Source organism: Xiphophorus maculatus, chromosome 19 (assembly GCF_002775205.1).
Source record: "Xiphophorus maculatus strain JP 163 A chromosome 19, X_maculatus-5.0-male, whole genome shotgun sequence".
NCBI lineage: Eukaryota > Metazoa > Chordata > Actinopteri > Cyprinodontiformes > Poeciliidae > Xiphophorus > Xiphophorus maculatus.
Window position 1 is genome coordinate 13,885,851 of NC_036461.1, and position 16,525 is coordinate 13,902,375.

At 37.2% G+C, this 16,525-nt stretch overlaps 1 protein-coding gene across 1 annotated transcript; it reads right to left on the reverse strand.

The window, feature by feature from the left end:
* Positions 1-14,550: 14,550 nt before the first annotated feature.
* kcnf1 (potassium voltage-gated channel modifier subfamily F member 1) lies at positions 14,551-16,292 on the reverse strand. Its single transcript, XM_005799119.3, has one exon. The coding sequence runs from the start codon at positions 16,115-16,117 to the stop codon at positions 14,798-14,800; it is 1,320 nt and encodes a 439-aa protein (XP_005799176.1). The 5' UTR covers positions 16,118-16,292; the 3' UTR covers positions 14,551-14,797.
* Between the last annotated feature and the right edge of the window lie 233 nt (positions 16,293-16,525).

Here is a 16,525-nt window from a genome sequence, read left to right on the forward strand (position 1 = left end):
TTTTAGTCCGAAAATATAATCATCATAGGAATGAGCATCATATTAACTTATGAGAGTTACATTTGATTTTCAACTATTCCTTAAATAAATTTCACACTAACTAATGTCTCTGACTTTTGGTATTCTGTGGAAGGCGATGTTAAAAATATTTAATGTTAGCCTGATTTATCCACTCCAAAACCAGTTTTGATGTGTGTTTTGGACCCAGCTGTTATATAATTTTAACAATCTTTACTAAAGATTGTTAAAAAATTACAATAACCAAACTCAAAAACCAACCAAGTCTCAAGTCTTTAATAATCTGAAGGCTAAAGAAATAACAGTGTCATTGTCAACAGTGAAGACACTGAAGATAGATTAACATTAATATGTATTAAAAAGGTACTGGCCAAACAAGAGGTGCATGTTCCTTAATTAAAACATCACCTAACAACTCAACAGAAATTTTTAGCTGCCCAATTGGACAAACCAAAGTAAACTTCTGAAATAAACTTTTAGTCAGACAAGACAAAGGTTAAGGTATTTTTGTTGCAATGACAGGTTTGTTTCTAGGAGTCATGCTTTTAAACATGGAGGATACATACAGCAGAGAACAAGCAAACTTGGGAGGGATGTATGATCTTGGTTATTAAAAATAAAGGCTAATAATAAAATGGGAATTTAAAGCAAAACACAAAGAACAGAATGTGTGAAAAAACAAAGAATTTCAATAGCAAGGAATTAACCTGTATGGAACACCATCAATGACAAAAATCAATACATAAAAATGTGAGAACAAAAACACCCACCAAACACGACATGGTGAGATTTCATAAATCAGTTTTTCAAGAGGATTAACAGCTTCATAGTTCACCAAGTGTAAATCCAATGAGTGATAAACTAATGATAATCAATACCTTACACTGCTGGTTTTCTTCAATTTTAACTTGCAATTCTTTGTTGACTTCACTCTTTAACTTCCAGACGCAGACACAGATTCTCAGCACAGTGAGTGTTTCTCTGTAGTTAATCCTCGAGGCATTTTATCAGTTCTCTCCTAGAGTGGGTGTTAGCCACAAGAGAAACTGGGACATAAAAATGTTCAGAAACGAGAGGAAGAGAACAGCAAAACAACTCCAAGATAAGAGTGGTTCGGGAAACCGGATTTTCCTAATTATGCAAATTGATTGCATCCATTGATTTTATAATCAAAGCCCCAACTTTCCCATGCAGCACAGAACAAATGCCATTATACATCTAAGTTTCATGGTCATTAAAGTTGGATTTCATTTTTTCCTCCCAAAGTTCCTCCAGCACTTTTTACAATTTTATGATTTAGCCTTTTTATTTAGTTTTTGTTGGTGTGCAGCCTTAAAAATGCAAGAGCAGAACATGAGCTGCTAACATTATTTTCTTGGATTTATTTTTATTTAAAAAGGCCATCTAATAAAAACAATAATAGTTGTAAGGATCATACCTTATGGCTTTAAGCAAATGACCTCCAATGGAAATGAATGTAAAGACAATTTATTATGTGACTAATATTTTTCAAACATCAAAACTAATACATAGAAAACAAGTTCAAACTAAATTCATAAAGATAATACTGATTTCACTCAGATATGCTGCAAATATAGAAAATAATTCATAAGCCTAAAATATCAACATACTAGTTGATATTGTAGTCAACTAGTATGTTTACTAATCTCCACTGTTTAATACATCTGATCCACACAGCAATAGTTTGTAGAAACACAGAGTCCATAGTCTATATTCTAAGATTAGAGTGTCCTTTGTGCCTCAGCAGTTTGAACCCATCCATCCATCCATCCATCCATCCATCCATCCATCCATCCATCCATCCATTTTGTAACACCCTTGTCCCTTAAAGGGGTTGGGAGAGGTGCTGGTGCCTATCTTCAGCTAACGTTCCGGGTGAGAGGCTGGGTACATCCTGGACAGGTTGCCAGTCTGTCACAGAGCAGTTTGAACCATCTCCCATATTTAATCTGTTTTTTGCTGGAGCTATTATTAACTTCTGCAGAGGCAGAACCACTTTCTGGTTCTCCAGGATTAATGAAAAGGTAGTCAGCATGTGAATAATTTAGGTTTGTCCTCCTTATTCATCTCCCTTTGGACACAAACCCACTTGTCCTGCAGTGCCCGTCTCTCCTAGATTAAATAAAAACATGTTTTTATTTCATTGTGAATCTACCGATGTTTACCTTTTCTAAATGTCGAATGAGGGAAGAAATAATTTCTTAAATTTCTTAAATGTAAATCACACAGAAGAGTGCAAAACTTGCAGTCCAGCTTCTGCTTGTGGTTGATGAGAGAAGCACCTTTTAATGTTGGTTTCCTGAAGTTGTGCTTTGAACACTAAGTTGAAATAACTTCAGAACTGCTTTGACTGCATTTATGTCAGTAGTCTTTAAATAGATATCTTTATCTAAAATATGCTGCTCTGCAATAAAAGTTATGATCAAAGAAATTTGAAAGTCAGCTGTGTTTTGGGTTTCAAGCTGCAACATTTTAGTAACGTGAGCCTGCATGTGTCTTCATTATTTCATCAGGAGGTAATCCTAAAAACTTAACAGTTATTTATATCAAAGAAAGATGTATGAAAATCACATAGTTAAACCATCTGAACAAATTCGTGTCTTGGCAAGATTTTGACCGTCACCAACTGTTATAAAACACTACTGATCTTAGAATCACAAGACATCAGTATTTTTTTTTACCATGGAAACTATATGTATATATATATAGTTATTTGTTTTTTTAATTACTTTGTTTTTCAGATTTTCCTGTAGAGGTTATCTTCAAATAATGAACACATGAACACTTCTACTCCACTTAGTAAGTCATAGTTTGTGTTCAGCCTTTAACAAGGCTTCATTTCCTTCATTTTCTGACTGTTTGGTTAGGAATAAATCATAAGAATAAATGCACTCACAAGAATATAAGTCACTAAGTTGTCATTTCAATCCAGCCTGCCTAGTTAATTATTACCTGGCTAGGCTGAAGGAGCTGATTATTGTTTGACCCAAAAGTTTACAGTTTTGGAGTTTGCCTGGTTGTGTGTCTGAAGGAGATTTTAAAAGGTGTCTTTACAAGACCAAAACAAGGCATTGCAGCCCAAGCTGCACTGAGAAAGAAACTTCAAGTCATTCCCTGCATTATTAGAAGACAATCAAAATCTGAGAGAAAAGTCATTTTATTAGATGCCAAATTTATTTTTGCATTACGAAACAATCAGTCATTCATCAGAAAGTAAGATTTTCTCATTTATAATTTGAATGTCACATTGAATGTCAATATAGAATGCAATTTATTTATTTATTTATTAAGAAGTAAGAAGTTTAAGAAGTTTATTTGGTAGGGACAGACACACATCGACATAGACAAACTGAACAAAACAGCAGTCCCATGTTTGCGTCATAGTGCAATAGTAACAGCTAATTCGCAGCACTTGTCCCTAGATGGGCTTTTAAAAAGTACCTCTAAAAATTGAAGTGATAATCATTTAAAATAGCACAACATAATGTTGACAACATCTACAAACAAACAGTGAAACATAAACAGACATAACCAGAGTTCTGTTTGTTTTTTGAATCATTCTATATAGCTGGCACTTATTTTTATTTCATGTATTTCTAGCTGTCAATAGGTGAGAGGCAGGGAACCAACAGTCCCAATCTACCACAGGGCAACACCAGCCCTTTACTAAAATATAACTATTATTATTTCATGTAGTATTTCAACTAGGCTGTGCAATGTTTCTTCTTGAGAGACAATACTTGCAGCAGAATGTGAAAAAGTAGTTGTGAAAGCCATCTACTGACCTGTAAAGCCCTGACAATAGCTTTCAATAGAGTCCCACATTTGATTCATTCTCTTCTGGCTCTTGAACTCTTTTCAAGCTTTACCAACCATGTTTGTATCTTTGAAGTCCTCTGAATTCATCATCTCTAGGATGAATTTTCTAAAATAGATTTTGTACTGCTAGCCTGTCCTGGTCTTTGTGATGATGAGGTAATTTTTTTTTTGGACACATAAAGCTTCTTGTTCTGCTGGGGTGAGTTCTTCTTATATGAAGATTATGCATCACGCCCTGGGCTGTATTCTTCCACATATACTTCTTCATATAAAGCCGCTGCATTTCAAATCAAAACACCTTGTTGGAGATGCAGGAAAAAAATCTGCTCCACTTCTTTAAAGTGAACGTCTGGCATCTGCACAGAAAGAATTATGAGATTTTTAGTTGATCATCTGCAGCAAATTTAGAGAATAGAACTGCCCTGTACTTTGATAGTTCTGTTTGAAATTGCTATTGTACTTTGATCTTTAAGAGTTGTGTAAAAGGTAGTAAACAACAAGGGTACACCTCCTCGAGAAAATCATAGTTTTGTCTGAGCTTAATTACAAATGTTTATTTATTTATTCATTTTGTGGTTTGTGTATTATGACTGGTGGTTTATAGCTTAAATGTAAATGTGAATAAAATAAATGATTTTTTTTATCACAATAAGTGGGAGTACTGGGTTCAAAATGCCCTCAGCTCATCTACACTGACATTTGAGTTACACTGCAAAGTCTCAAATACATACGTACATCTGGACAGCTTCGTTTTTATTTTTTATTTTTTATCAGTAGTCACTTTTGTCCTGTGGGCATGCTGTCACATATTATATCAGAGCTTTGCCGTAGTGAGTTATCAAGTGTTTTTAATGCATGTGAAAAGAAAACTGACCACCATCTACAAGTACACACTGCATTTCTGACAAAAATCAATGTTTGAATGCTTTTATAATAATGCAGTAAAACTATGGAAAAATTATATCAGTGTTGACACATCTGTTATATCAGCTGCACATTTATATTAAGTATTAACATAGACCATTGAACTAGAAACATTTTTTCTTGAGTAAGTTGTTTTCCTCAGTAAATAAAATGTTCCTGCTTAAATGAAGAAAATTCTAGCTCAGGCTTTGAGCCTCCAGAAACAAAACATCCTCTCAACCCAACATAACAAGAAGAGAATTACAGTACATGATTCAAAGAACATATCAGAAAGGCACTCCCTATTCTCATTCTGTTTCAGATAATTCTCCATAATGCACATTGGTATAAGAAAATATAGAATGTGCCCAAAGAGCTGTTATTTCTCATATAAAAAATGAAAACTCCCTCTACCTCGAGGTAAAGACCAAGTTTCCTCTGAACCAGTTTTACTTTTGTGCGTCCCCCAGGCATTCTGAGTGCTGGAAATGCAGCTTTGTACATTTACCTGAAAGCACACCACGGACTAAAATATTCCCATTTCTCCCCGAAGGAAAGATTTTTACATTCTCGGAGCGGATCTGCTGCTGTGACATTTTAGGGAGCAATATGTCAGAAATGGATGGGCGTAAGATGCCAGCTCAACCATGTGATTGAGTTTCCCTCATGTCCTTGATGATATTTCACAAAGAGCACACCCAATAACAGTTGAGCTATAAAACGTCTTAAGCTTCTGTGGGGTAAGCTTAAGAAGTGGTGTTTGTCATGGCGGAGGGAATGCTAATTTTATATTACCAAAACGTGATGAGAGATCCAGGGCCTCTCAGCAGCTTTATTTACCTGAGGATTATCAATCACAGAAATATTCATAAGAAAAGAAACAAAAGTGGGGAAACATTAAGTTAGAGCTGCTGTGTGGGAAGAATAAAAACAGATCATTGTTCTCGTGTGTTTTTTAAAACAGAAAACTACTAAAACATAATTTGCAATACAAACTATAGTGAGAGTATTGCTCAGTGGAAACCTTTCTAATCATTTGTTAAATACTCCACGGCATTTGTTTTGGTTTCATTTTGATTTCATGTTTCATGTAGATGATTTCAGAATGTTTTTACAGAGATAACGACAAGACCTTATAATGTGGCCTCTAAATCAGTCTTGAGAGGAAAAGCTGTATCAATTCTCATCCAACCAGACTAGGCTTGAGAGAGTCAGCAGAGAATAACGGAAGAAAATATAAAAAAATGTGGTGTACAGATATAGCCAAGAGTACTGAAACCGTGCTGCCAATAGCGCCTCAACCAAATATTGTGCCATGAGTTTAAAAAACATTTAATAAGCAGGCTTTAGGTGTTATAAAAATTTCCACAAGTTTCTAAAAACCTATAGCGTCATAAGATGCCACGTGTGGGGGATCTGTGAGAAAAGAATACTTAGATATATTTTAAAGTAATGGTGAAAAAGTTAAGGGTGTGAACATTTTTAGTGAGTGCATGGAAAAACCTCAGACAAAATATTTCATCATTACCCAGTGTATTGGTCATTAGGCAGCATTCACAAAAGGTGCACATCTGCATTTAAAAGTATAACAAAGATGATTTTAGTCTATTCAATTAAATTATAATCAGTTAAAGTTACATCCATTTGTGTTGCATTTTACCTCCACAACACTAAGAGAGCAGACCAAAGCTTTGTTTTAAAAAGCACCTTTGGTGGCTCCCAGACTAGAATCGTCCTGCATAGGTCAGCTCACTCTAACACATTTAAACATTAAACCTCTCCACCCCCCGTCAGTGGTAGCCTTTCACAGAGAGCTGCTGCTATTGACTGAGAAACTCTTTGCAAAAACTAAAAATGAGAGGCATAAAAGGGTCTCCGGGGTCCAGACTTGTAGATGGATTCTGTGAAAGAGCAGAGCTGCCCTAAAAAGTGGATGACCAGCTGTGAGAATGGATGGGGGGCGACCAGACTCACAAAGCATTTATTGAGTGGGCAAGGCTTGAAAGCTCATACACCTGAAAAATTGGATAAGGTTATCATCCCGCTGCTTCTACAGACTAATTTTAAACATCAGTGATGCAGCTGCTGGAAAAATCTCAAAGTTCTTCAGTCTGCCTTTAAGTTCTCCTCTATTAAGAACGAGTGTTTTTCAACAGCATTGAAGGTCACCCTGGAAGAGCCTTTCACCCAACACAAGCTGACAGAGCTGAGAGGAGTGAAGGTGAACAAGAGCCACAAGACCCGGCATGAGTCAGTACAATCAGTAGCAAGAATTGTAAAGAAAGGAAGGAACAATTTTGAGTTTATAGCTTTCAACCCTCAGTCAGCTATTTTTGTATAATCTTACAAAAGGAAGTCATGTGGTTGAAATATTGATATATAAGATATATTCAAATTAGTGCCTCCATTACACTTATAAGTAGTGAAAAACAGATTGCCGAAAGGGAATCGTATTACTTCATTTTTAAATAAATTGATTACATTTTCCCGTTTATCAAACAGATGTAACATAACTGGCCTAAATTTTGAAAAGCTAACCCTGATTTATTGTCAAATATTGAGAATAAATGGTTCTGAGTGTTTTATACAGGATATTGAAATATCTGGCTTCATCAATATCTGTGTAATGTCTTTATTTGAATGAAGTAGTCTTTTACCAGACATATAAATCTGTCAACCTTTCAAATGCATACAAGTTAATATGCTGTAAATCAGAAGAAAACAAATCTGCCAACCGACTACATTGCATTTTCTTATACTTATCTTATGAATCAAACAGGCAATAAAATCATCCACCAAACTAAAATAAGGGAATTAAAATGTAAATAAGCACACTGTTCCCATCTGAGATACAAGTGAGCTTATATTTCATGTCTCAAGCGATCCAAGCCCCTACTTATTTTCATGTCTAACTTAGCAAACCCTCAAAATATCTATAATGACTCACTCTCCTGAAAAAAACACCACCGTGTTGTTCTAATAAATCAGTTACAATGAGCTGCAGAGTGTTTTCAATGTAGGAGTCCAGACTAAAAGCGGAGGGGCTTCGTTCAGGCAGAATAATGAGTGCCAGACTGTTATTTAGAGCCTACAAGGAAGCCATGACAACAGAAGACCACCACCGGAGAAGGAAATTAGGTGTGCTTTTTGCAGGGGGGAACGGATCTGTAGTTATAATGTTTCATATGACAGCCACTCAAGGGTCTTGCTGTGATCAGAACAAATACTGCGAACCTGACTGGTGAAGATTTGGAGGAAATACAGGCTGATATTTTTTCATAATTTATGTATAAATCTACCTTATTTGCACAACTGCAAAGGTTGCTGCATTGCAGGAATGTGTTATTAAAGATCAACTGAGAAGCCTGGTGGAAGGCATATTTACAAGCTCAGTGATGGAAAGCTATTTTTTTTTTTTCCATTTATCAGATCATCAACATTATGAAGCTACAAATGTATTTGAATTTTCAGGTGATGGATTGACCAAAACTCTATAAAATGTAAAAAAAAAAAAAATTGGGTTGTTGTTTTACAATCTAACCCTGCTTTAAACTTCTCACCAACTTTATCCCTGACCTGTCTGCTGTCGTACTTGGTCTTCATGAAGGGATTTGCCCACTAATGTTCTCTAATGTCTAACAGGTAATCGGTTGAATTTATTTATGAGTGTCAGTGTAAAGAGGTTTAAAACAATTTCACAGCATATTTTTGGTTTTTGTGGTCAAAAAAAGTATCATTTGTTTCCTCCTCATTATTATACTCTACTTTGTATTGCTCTATCACATAAAAACACAGTTGACTGCATTGAGGTTTGTGTTTGTAATGTGAGATAATGTGCATTTTCATATTTGACAATAACAGGCACCCACTAGATCTGATCACAGGTATTTATCTCTAGCCACACTTGTTCTTACCATGCAAGACTCATATTGTTATAACAAGTAAGAATCAGGGAAAGACTAGTGAGAAAACAATACAAAAGGCTGTAACAGGGAGAATATAGCATAAAAACAGAGAACGATAACTGACAAAATTCAGGCGGGATGACCAGAACCCAGGGTTAGAAGTGATGGGGGGCAGAAAATAAGACTAAAACAAATCAAGGATCACACTAAAAGTATGAAAGAAAAAAGAGTTACAATCTACATTATCAACTAACAGAACTGCAAATCATAAAAACCATAAAGGCAGAGAATAAAGTAGAAACAAGACTGTTTTATGGGAAGAAACATTAATACCCAGGAAACAAAACACTTTGTTATGTTCAGACAGAAACAACTTGTTAAGTATCTAATATATGTTGGGTCTTTGTGCACTATGCAAAGATGTTTCAATATCCTGCATGTTGTGAATTATTAAATGAGTTTCAGCACAAAACTTTCACCACATTGCTGATCTTTGAATTCCTGAGTTGCTTATTCTGCTCTACTTCTCCATCTGTCAGGTGTGGATTCTCTCTGTTCAGTGGCATTTTTCCTCTTCTAAAATTTGTTTCGTGTCTGCTACAACAAGCAAAAAAAAAAAAAAAAAAGAAAGAAAGTTACAACATACTGCTTCAATAAATAAGCTGTTTAATTAAGGGCTGCAGAACTTACATAATTCTTACATTTTTTTCATGATTAGAATCTGTTTGTTTGTCCTGGTGAAGTGTAGAGTAATTACTAAAAGTTGTTTTATTGCTTAAGTTACATTGCAATATTTTTAAATTTTCTGTCATCAAATAAATTTGTTAAATACTAACTAATTTTCAACTGCATTTTCTTTCCTCTGGAATGTTCAAGGAAACATTGTGAACTGGTTTGTGGTTAGGGAATAAAATGTTTCTGAAGAAACAATAAACTTTTTAAATCTAATCTGAGAAGGCGGTTTCCCTGACAACCACAACTAACCAATTATCACCTCAGTGAGTACAGCTACCTAAAGCAGAATCCAAATATCCTTACAAATGATTAATTAACTTAAGACGCATTTTCTCACTTTTACTTTGTTTACCGCCTGCTTGCTTTGTATCTTGCATTAAAGAACACACTGGTGTCTCAAATCTCACTGTACTTTTTGTTTTACTAAATAATTTTTGTTAGCTGGTTAGTTGGTTTTCCAGACAAGGTAGACTTAATTTTCTCTTCATTCAAAACCTAAAAACAGAAGCATTTCTATGGTAACAAAAAGGTAACAATCTTGTTTTTTTTTACTGAAGAATAAATACATTATACCTAATTAAATATGGCAGCATTATGATCCGGGGTTGTTTTGCCATTTCAGGACATTGTTGACATGCTATGATTGATGAAAATATAAAATATGCTCTCAACAGAAAACCCTGGAGCTAAATGTCCACCCATTATATTTTAATCTTATGCTCAAGGAGCACACTTCAGTTACTTAGCAAGACATATTCAAAGTTCAGCAGCAAGTCCACCTGTCAAAAAAACGAAACAAATGCAAAAGTTGCAGAGTGGCCTACTCAAAGTCTGGACTTAAATCTAACTGAGTAGCCTCCTTATCTCAATTCCTAACCTTATGTTTCTATGTTCTTGCTCGTGTAAACCCTGCCAGTAGACACAATGGACTTTGTGTGCCTTTGTTTTGTTTTCTTACAGGTTTACTTCGATCCGAGTTTCCCACCAGCTGTTGAGATCTGTTCATTATAATCATTATGGATTCTCATTATTGAGAAGGATCATTCTCAAGGATCATTATGGAGTCTGATAAGCCATTTCTAATCTCCACCTGCGTGATCATCTAGCTGCACAAACGCTGAGTCATACCTGGATTGATTACTGATGCATAACATATGAACTGCTATATTTGGCTGAAGTCAGCATCATCCAAATTGTCTCAGTTTCCCTTCAAACTTCACCAAATGTTTCACACCCGGATGTCGATAGGCAGCCAACCATTCACTCCTTCTATTTTGACCTTCAGAGCGCAAAACACATTTTTCTGATTTTTGGAGCTGAAGCTGGGCTCCCTGAAAATATGACAGCACGAACACTTTACATATCGCAGCGTCTGATCTGTCTCTCTCAGCCAGCAGGGCTGACAGATCATCATCTGAGACGGAGGATGAGGAGGTGGAGGCTGGACGAAGGAGTGATAAGGAGAGAAGCAGTGGGTGGAGTGGTGTGTTTTCCAGGCTTCAGAGTGTGCGTGGGCGTACGTAGCCTTACTTTGAAGTGTTTTCCTGCTGGGGACGGCAGTTTCTCACAGACCCCTGCCTAGAATCGAGATAGATTCAGAGAAAAGCAGAGAAACACACAGAAAAACAGAGACGGTGAGAGAAAAGATATGGATGCATCAAACAACCTACCATTCATCAAGGAAAAGCTGACCCTTGTCTGTGCATGACTCACCATCTGACCAATCAGGTTTTCATTACCAGCCCTCCTGAGCTAAAAACATATCCACAGAGTAAAAATAATGACCCACTGTTGAATATGCACACAGCTTGAGAAGTTGTTGATACGTTTAATAAATAAATGTCGGAAAAAAGGAAGAATGTTTTCAAAATTGTGTGTTTAACCTTTACTTCACATTACGAAACAGCGTGATTATTTAACTCCTTTAGAACGTTGAGCCTTATTGTTCTCTGTTTGTGTCCCACTCGCAAGGTGAGTGTGAGAAATGTGTTAAACTAGACAGCAGATAAAAATAATTTTTACCTGAACTTCACAACAGCTTCAAAAAGTACACAGTGCCACTACAAAGGATGCATGTAAGAGAAATACATACATCCTTTGTAGATGTATGTATTTCAAAGGTAGGTTTTGATATTATAATGACAGTGTTAGAATATAAAATATAAGAATAAACCTATGAGAACATAACTGTTGTGTTCATACAAACCACTATGGCAAGAAACTAAATCTTCACACACCCCTGAACAAAACACCCCCTCAGTGCCACATGGTTTTGGTAATATGATATTGGGATGTTTTTTGTGAAAAAGAGTAGTAACAAGACGAGTAAATCAGAATATGGATGGAGGTAAATATCGATCCTGGAGGAAAACTTGTTAGAAACTTTAAAACACACAAAACAATTCACAAAGCAGCACAAAGACTCCAAACATGCAACCAGAGCCACAGTCGGATGGTAAGAAAGGCCCAATCAAAATCAAGACCCATGTCCAATTCCGATATGTAAACAATAGTTCACAGATCCTCTTTTTCCAATCTGACTGAGCTAAAGCTGTCTTTTTTTCTCATCCAGTAGGTTGATAGAAGCTGGTATGTGCATACCTCAAAAAAATTTGCAGATGTAATTGTCGTGCTAGTAGTAGTGTCGATTCAGTATGTTTGAATAAACACTTTTCAGATATTTATTTATGAAACAATTAAAAAACATATATATTTTTCCTTCCATCTCACAATACTCTACGTACTACTTTTGCTGGTCTAACTCATACAATCCCAATGAATTAAAATATTGTAGTTTATGGTTGTGACTCTATGTGGAAAAGACCAAAAGTATAAATATGTTTGCAAGTCATTATATCTGTCCAGGGTGCTTGGTGGATAGAGAAGCACTGTTGCGCATTCACATCTTGACTGTGGTTTCTTATTGTGTAACTGTATCAATTTATTGGGTTTACTTCTCAAGCACCCAACAGCTCCAACATTTGTGCCAAGTTCACACCCTCTTTTTGACATTTCCCTCCTTCATCCTGATCCAGTCGGTTCTTTATTTCTTATTTTATTCTTTCATTTTCTGCATCCTTCTTTCTCCATGGTCGGTGTAAGAACCATGTTTCCAGCAGCAATCTCTCTAGCTGAGTCCATGAAAACTTTCAAACCACTTCCTGCACTGAACCTCCTCTGGACTGTTTTAACTGAATAGCCTTTAATCTCAACTTATTGATGTGTGATTGTTGCTTATAATCTGTAGTCCATAAAGTTTAACAGTGGGAACATCATTCCCTGGTATTTATGTAAATTATTATAAAAATTTGTTTTGGTATCATCGTTTCTCTTTGAATATCCTTCATGGAAGGAAGGAAACGTTTCTCCAAATTAATTATTTGCAGCCAAATCTGTAATTGGCATGTTTATATGGTCAAATTAATCTGAATAATATTAATAAGTTTCACACAAAAAATTGAAATACAAAGATGCCAAAATTCTTTCCTCTTCTGAGTGTGTGTGGTTTGAGTTGTTATTTTGATGCTATTTTTACTGGGTCTGGTCAAGTGTAAAAAATAAAAAATAAATGAAATCCAACCCTCCATCCAAAAATCTGTCATGAAGTGGTACGGTGAGGAGGCAGACGCTTGAGACCCAGGTAGAAATGAAAATGATGATTTTAATGACGGAAGCACAGTCCAAACAACAAGCAGCAGGCACATGGACACACCGACGACGAATAGACTAGACATTGAGGAGGACCCAACAAGGAACAAGGAACACAGGTGGAGTTAAATACATGGGAGGGTAATGACAGAACGAGACACACCTGGGAACAATCAAGGGGAGGACAGGACAACGAAGAGACTCAAGGACACAAAAAACTCTAAATGAACACAGAAAGCACAGATCCTGACAAAATCACATATGAACTTTTATGTTAATTCTTTTGAAAGGAGCTGTAAAGAGCAGAGAGCTCTGAAAAATCAAAAAACGAAAAGCATAGAATTGACAAGGTAAATGAGTAGGAATCCCATGTTGCAGATTAAAAAACTAACAGAATCCCTGTTAGTTTGAGTGCATGAAAATAACCTGTATTTAATTTGAATGCTGCAGTCATTTTCTTTTTTCTTTTTTTTTTTACACATTAGCACAATTTTATTAAAAGCTTTTCCCCCCCTGCAGTCTCTCTGCTACTGTTATTTTTTCCGCCATTCTGATTTCATTTATTTACTTAGAAACCATCAAGGAAGTGTCACTAGCACATCACAGGGCAGCACAGAGACACAAAAACAACCATGAGCACACACACATGCACCCACACACATATACTGTATGTTCAGGGTAATTTAAAGTCACCAATTAAACTAGAGGATCTCTTTCTGCAAGAAATTATAGTGCCCCTGTGCTTATTTATTTATTTATTTATTTATTTATTTATTTATTTATTTATTTATTTATTTATTTATATTTAAGTGAAAAATATTATTGCTCTACAGATGATGATGCCCAATTAGTTGTCCCTGATGTAAATTTAAATTAACAGTTCAAAAGGAGAGAAAATGTTACAAAATGCTGTATTTTCTCTGCTTTAACCCCAAATATTGAGCTCCAACTACTGTAAAATCTTTTATTTTATTCTGCTTTGTCTTAAGTTATGTAAAGCAAATCTCTCTTGCTTTAACAATCATTTTTACATATTTGTTGTGTAGAATCAAGGTGATTATTTACGCTCGTGTTGCACTTTGTATACTGAAGTAATTTTAAACTACCCAATTTATAACAGTAGTAATTGTATAATAAGTTAACTAAATATATTCTGTGACAGTTTGATGACTTAGTTACTACAGAACATTGTTGAACAATGGCTTGCACTTTCACTTTGCGACCCTGTGAAATCAACTCATCATAGACAAAAACATCACCACGCTATGGGATCAATGACTCAACTTTCCGTAACTTTGTCTGAACCAAATATGTATCTGTAATTGGAGCGATCTGTTTGAAAAACTATTAATTGAGACATATTGAATGGGTAGGAAAAGGTGATTAAACTCACCTCTTTGTATGGTTTTGATAGTGTTTGGGTCCATAAAATGTAAATATATATATATATTTACTCATTCATTAGAAACTCTCAAAACATGAACTGGAGAGATTTGTGTCTTTATTTTGCATTTAAATGCAATTATGAAATCTTTTTATTTATGCCTTCACACTCTACAAAAGCAACACATCACATGTCGCCCATAGAAACAACACATGCGGGGGAAAGGCCACAATGACAGCTCTATGTACAGGTTTCCCAAAGTCATCAGGTACTTAAAAGTCTTTTATTTTTTAAACCCTTTCCATAGTCAGTTTACCCCTCTGATGTCAGTTGACACATTTTTTCCAGCTGGTTCTGATTGTTTTCATTCTTGACTTTTTTTGCGCGCCTGGCCGCCGGACTTTAGCTCCATCAGCTCCACTTCGTGCTTCGCCGCGGTCTCCAGCACTTTCTGCTTGTTGTAGAACACAACAAAGTTATTGATGATCGGGTGGATGGGCAGAGCGATGGCGATCACCCCGCACAGAAAGCTGACCGCCGCGTTGCACTTGCCCAGGGTAGTTTTGGGGTAGATGTCGCCGTAGCCCACCGTGGTCATGGTGATGATGGCCCACCAGAAAGACTGCGGGATGCTCCTGAAGAGCGTCTCCGGGTGGCTTTGCTCCATAGTGTAGGCCAGCGCGGAGAACACGAAGATCCCCACGCCCATGTACATAAGGAGCAGCCCCAGTTCCTTGAGGCTCCGCTTCAGCGCGTAGGTCAGGGTCTGCAGGCCGGAGGAGTGGCGCGCCAGCTTGAAAATACGCGCGATGCGCATGATGCGCAGCGCCTGGACAGCCTGCTGGACGTTCACCAGCTCCATCATGGACGTGGTACCGAGCAAAGTGAGGGACAGGACCACGTAGAAAGGCATGATAGCCATGAAGTCTATGATGTTCATGATGGAGAGCGCAAAGTGCACTTTGTTCGGAGACGAGGAGAGGCGCAGCACGAACTCAGTCGTGAACCACAGCATGCATACAGTCTCGATCGCCTCCATGGTCGGGTGTTCCACCAGCTTCCCCTCCGCATTTGTCACCTGCAGCTCCGGGATGGTGCTCACACACATCACCACGGCTGACACTAGGATGGAGAGAAATGAAGCGATGGCGATGATGCGCGCCGCCAGGGAGGAATCCGGCTTCTCCATCAGTCTCCACAGATACCTCTGGCACCTCTGCGTGCGGGTGATGCACTGATCCACATCCAGATCCTCTAAAATCACTTTCACTTTGTTTGCAATTTCTTTCAGCTCTTCCTCCTTCTCACTCAGGTAACTTTTGCAACACTCATCCAAAACACTCTGGTCTATTTTCCAGAACTCCATCTCCTTGATAAAGCATATGGGGCAAATCCCGTTTTTTATGTGGATTTCGTCGAAGTAATACACATCTATGATGCACTTGAAGGAATCGGGATCCCGATCAAAGTAAAACTCGTTTCTGCCCGGATCGAAGTCATCACAGAGGGTGGAGATAAGTTCTGGGTTGTGGGCTGAGCAGTTGGACAGCTCCGCCAGCCTGCTCTCCGGGTAGCGCTTCAGATCGTCCCCGAACAGCACCACTCTCACTCCACCGATGTTCACTGTGATGTCCCCTTCCTCGCTCAAAGCATTTCTATATTTTGGTTTCGGAACTGTCCACATTTTAATGAAGAGATTAAGTGTTGAAAATACAAAATGCACAGGAACAGCAGACTAACTACAACTGATGCCCATATTCTAGACGCTCGACGCGTAAAGTTGATGTCTTTCAGACTGTTGCCTGAATGGCACAGCTTTAGTGGCGAGGTCTTCTTAGCACTCTCTCTCTGTCTCTCCCTTCCTCTCTCTCTCACACTGTCTCATATTAAACAGACCCACGTGCACAAGCACGCGCACGCTGATACCAGAAGGTAACAATCACAATATCCACTTCCAGCCACATTTTAAAACGCATTAAACTGTTGCATATTTTATGCACTGGGTCATCAGAGCCATGTTGTGATCGGAGCCATGCTGTGCATCTTTAAGTCTCTCAGGAAAAAATATGCCATATTCTCCTCAACAGGAAGG

Coding starts and splice junctions, on each gene's coding strand:
- kcnf1 (XM_005799119.3), bottom strand. CDS start 16,117: ATGTGGACAGTTCCGAAACCAAAATATAGAAATGCTTTGAGCGAGGAA.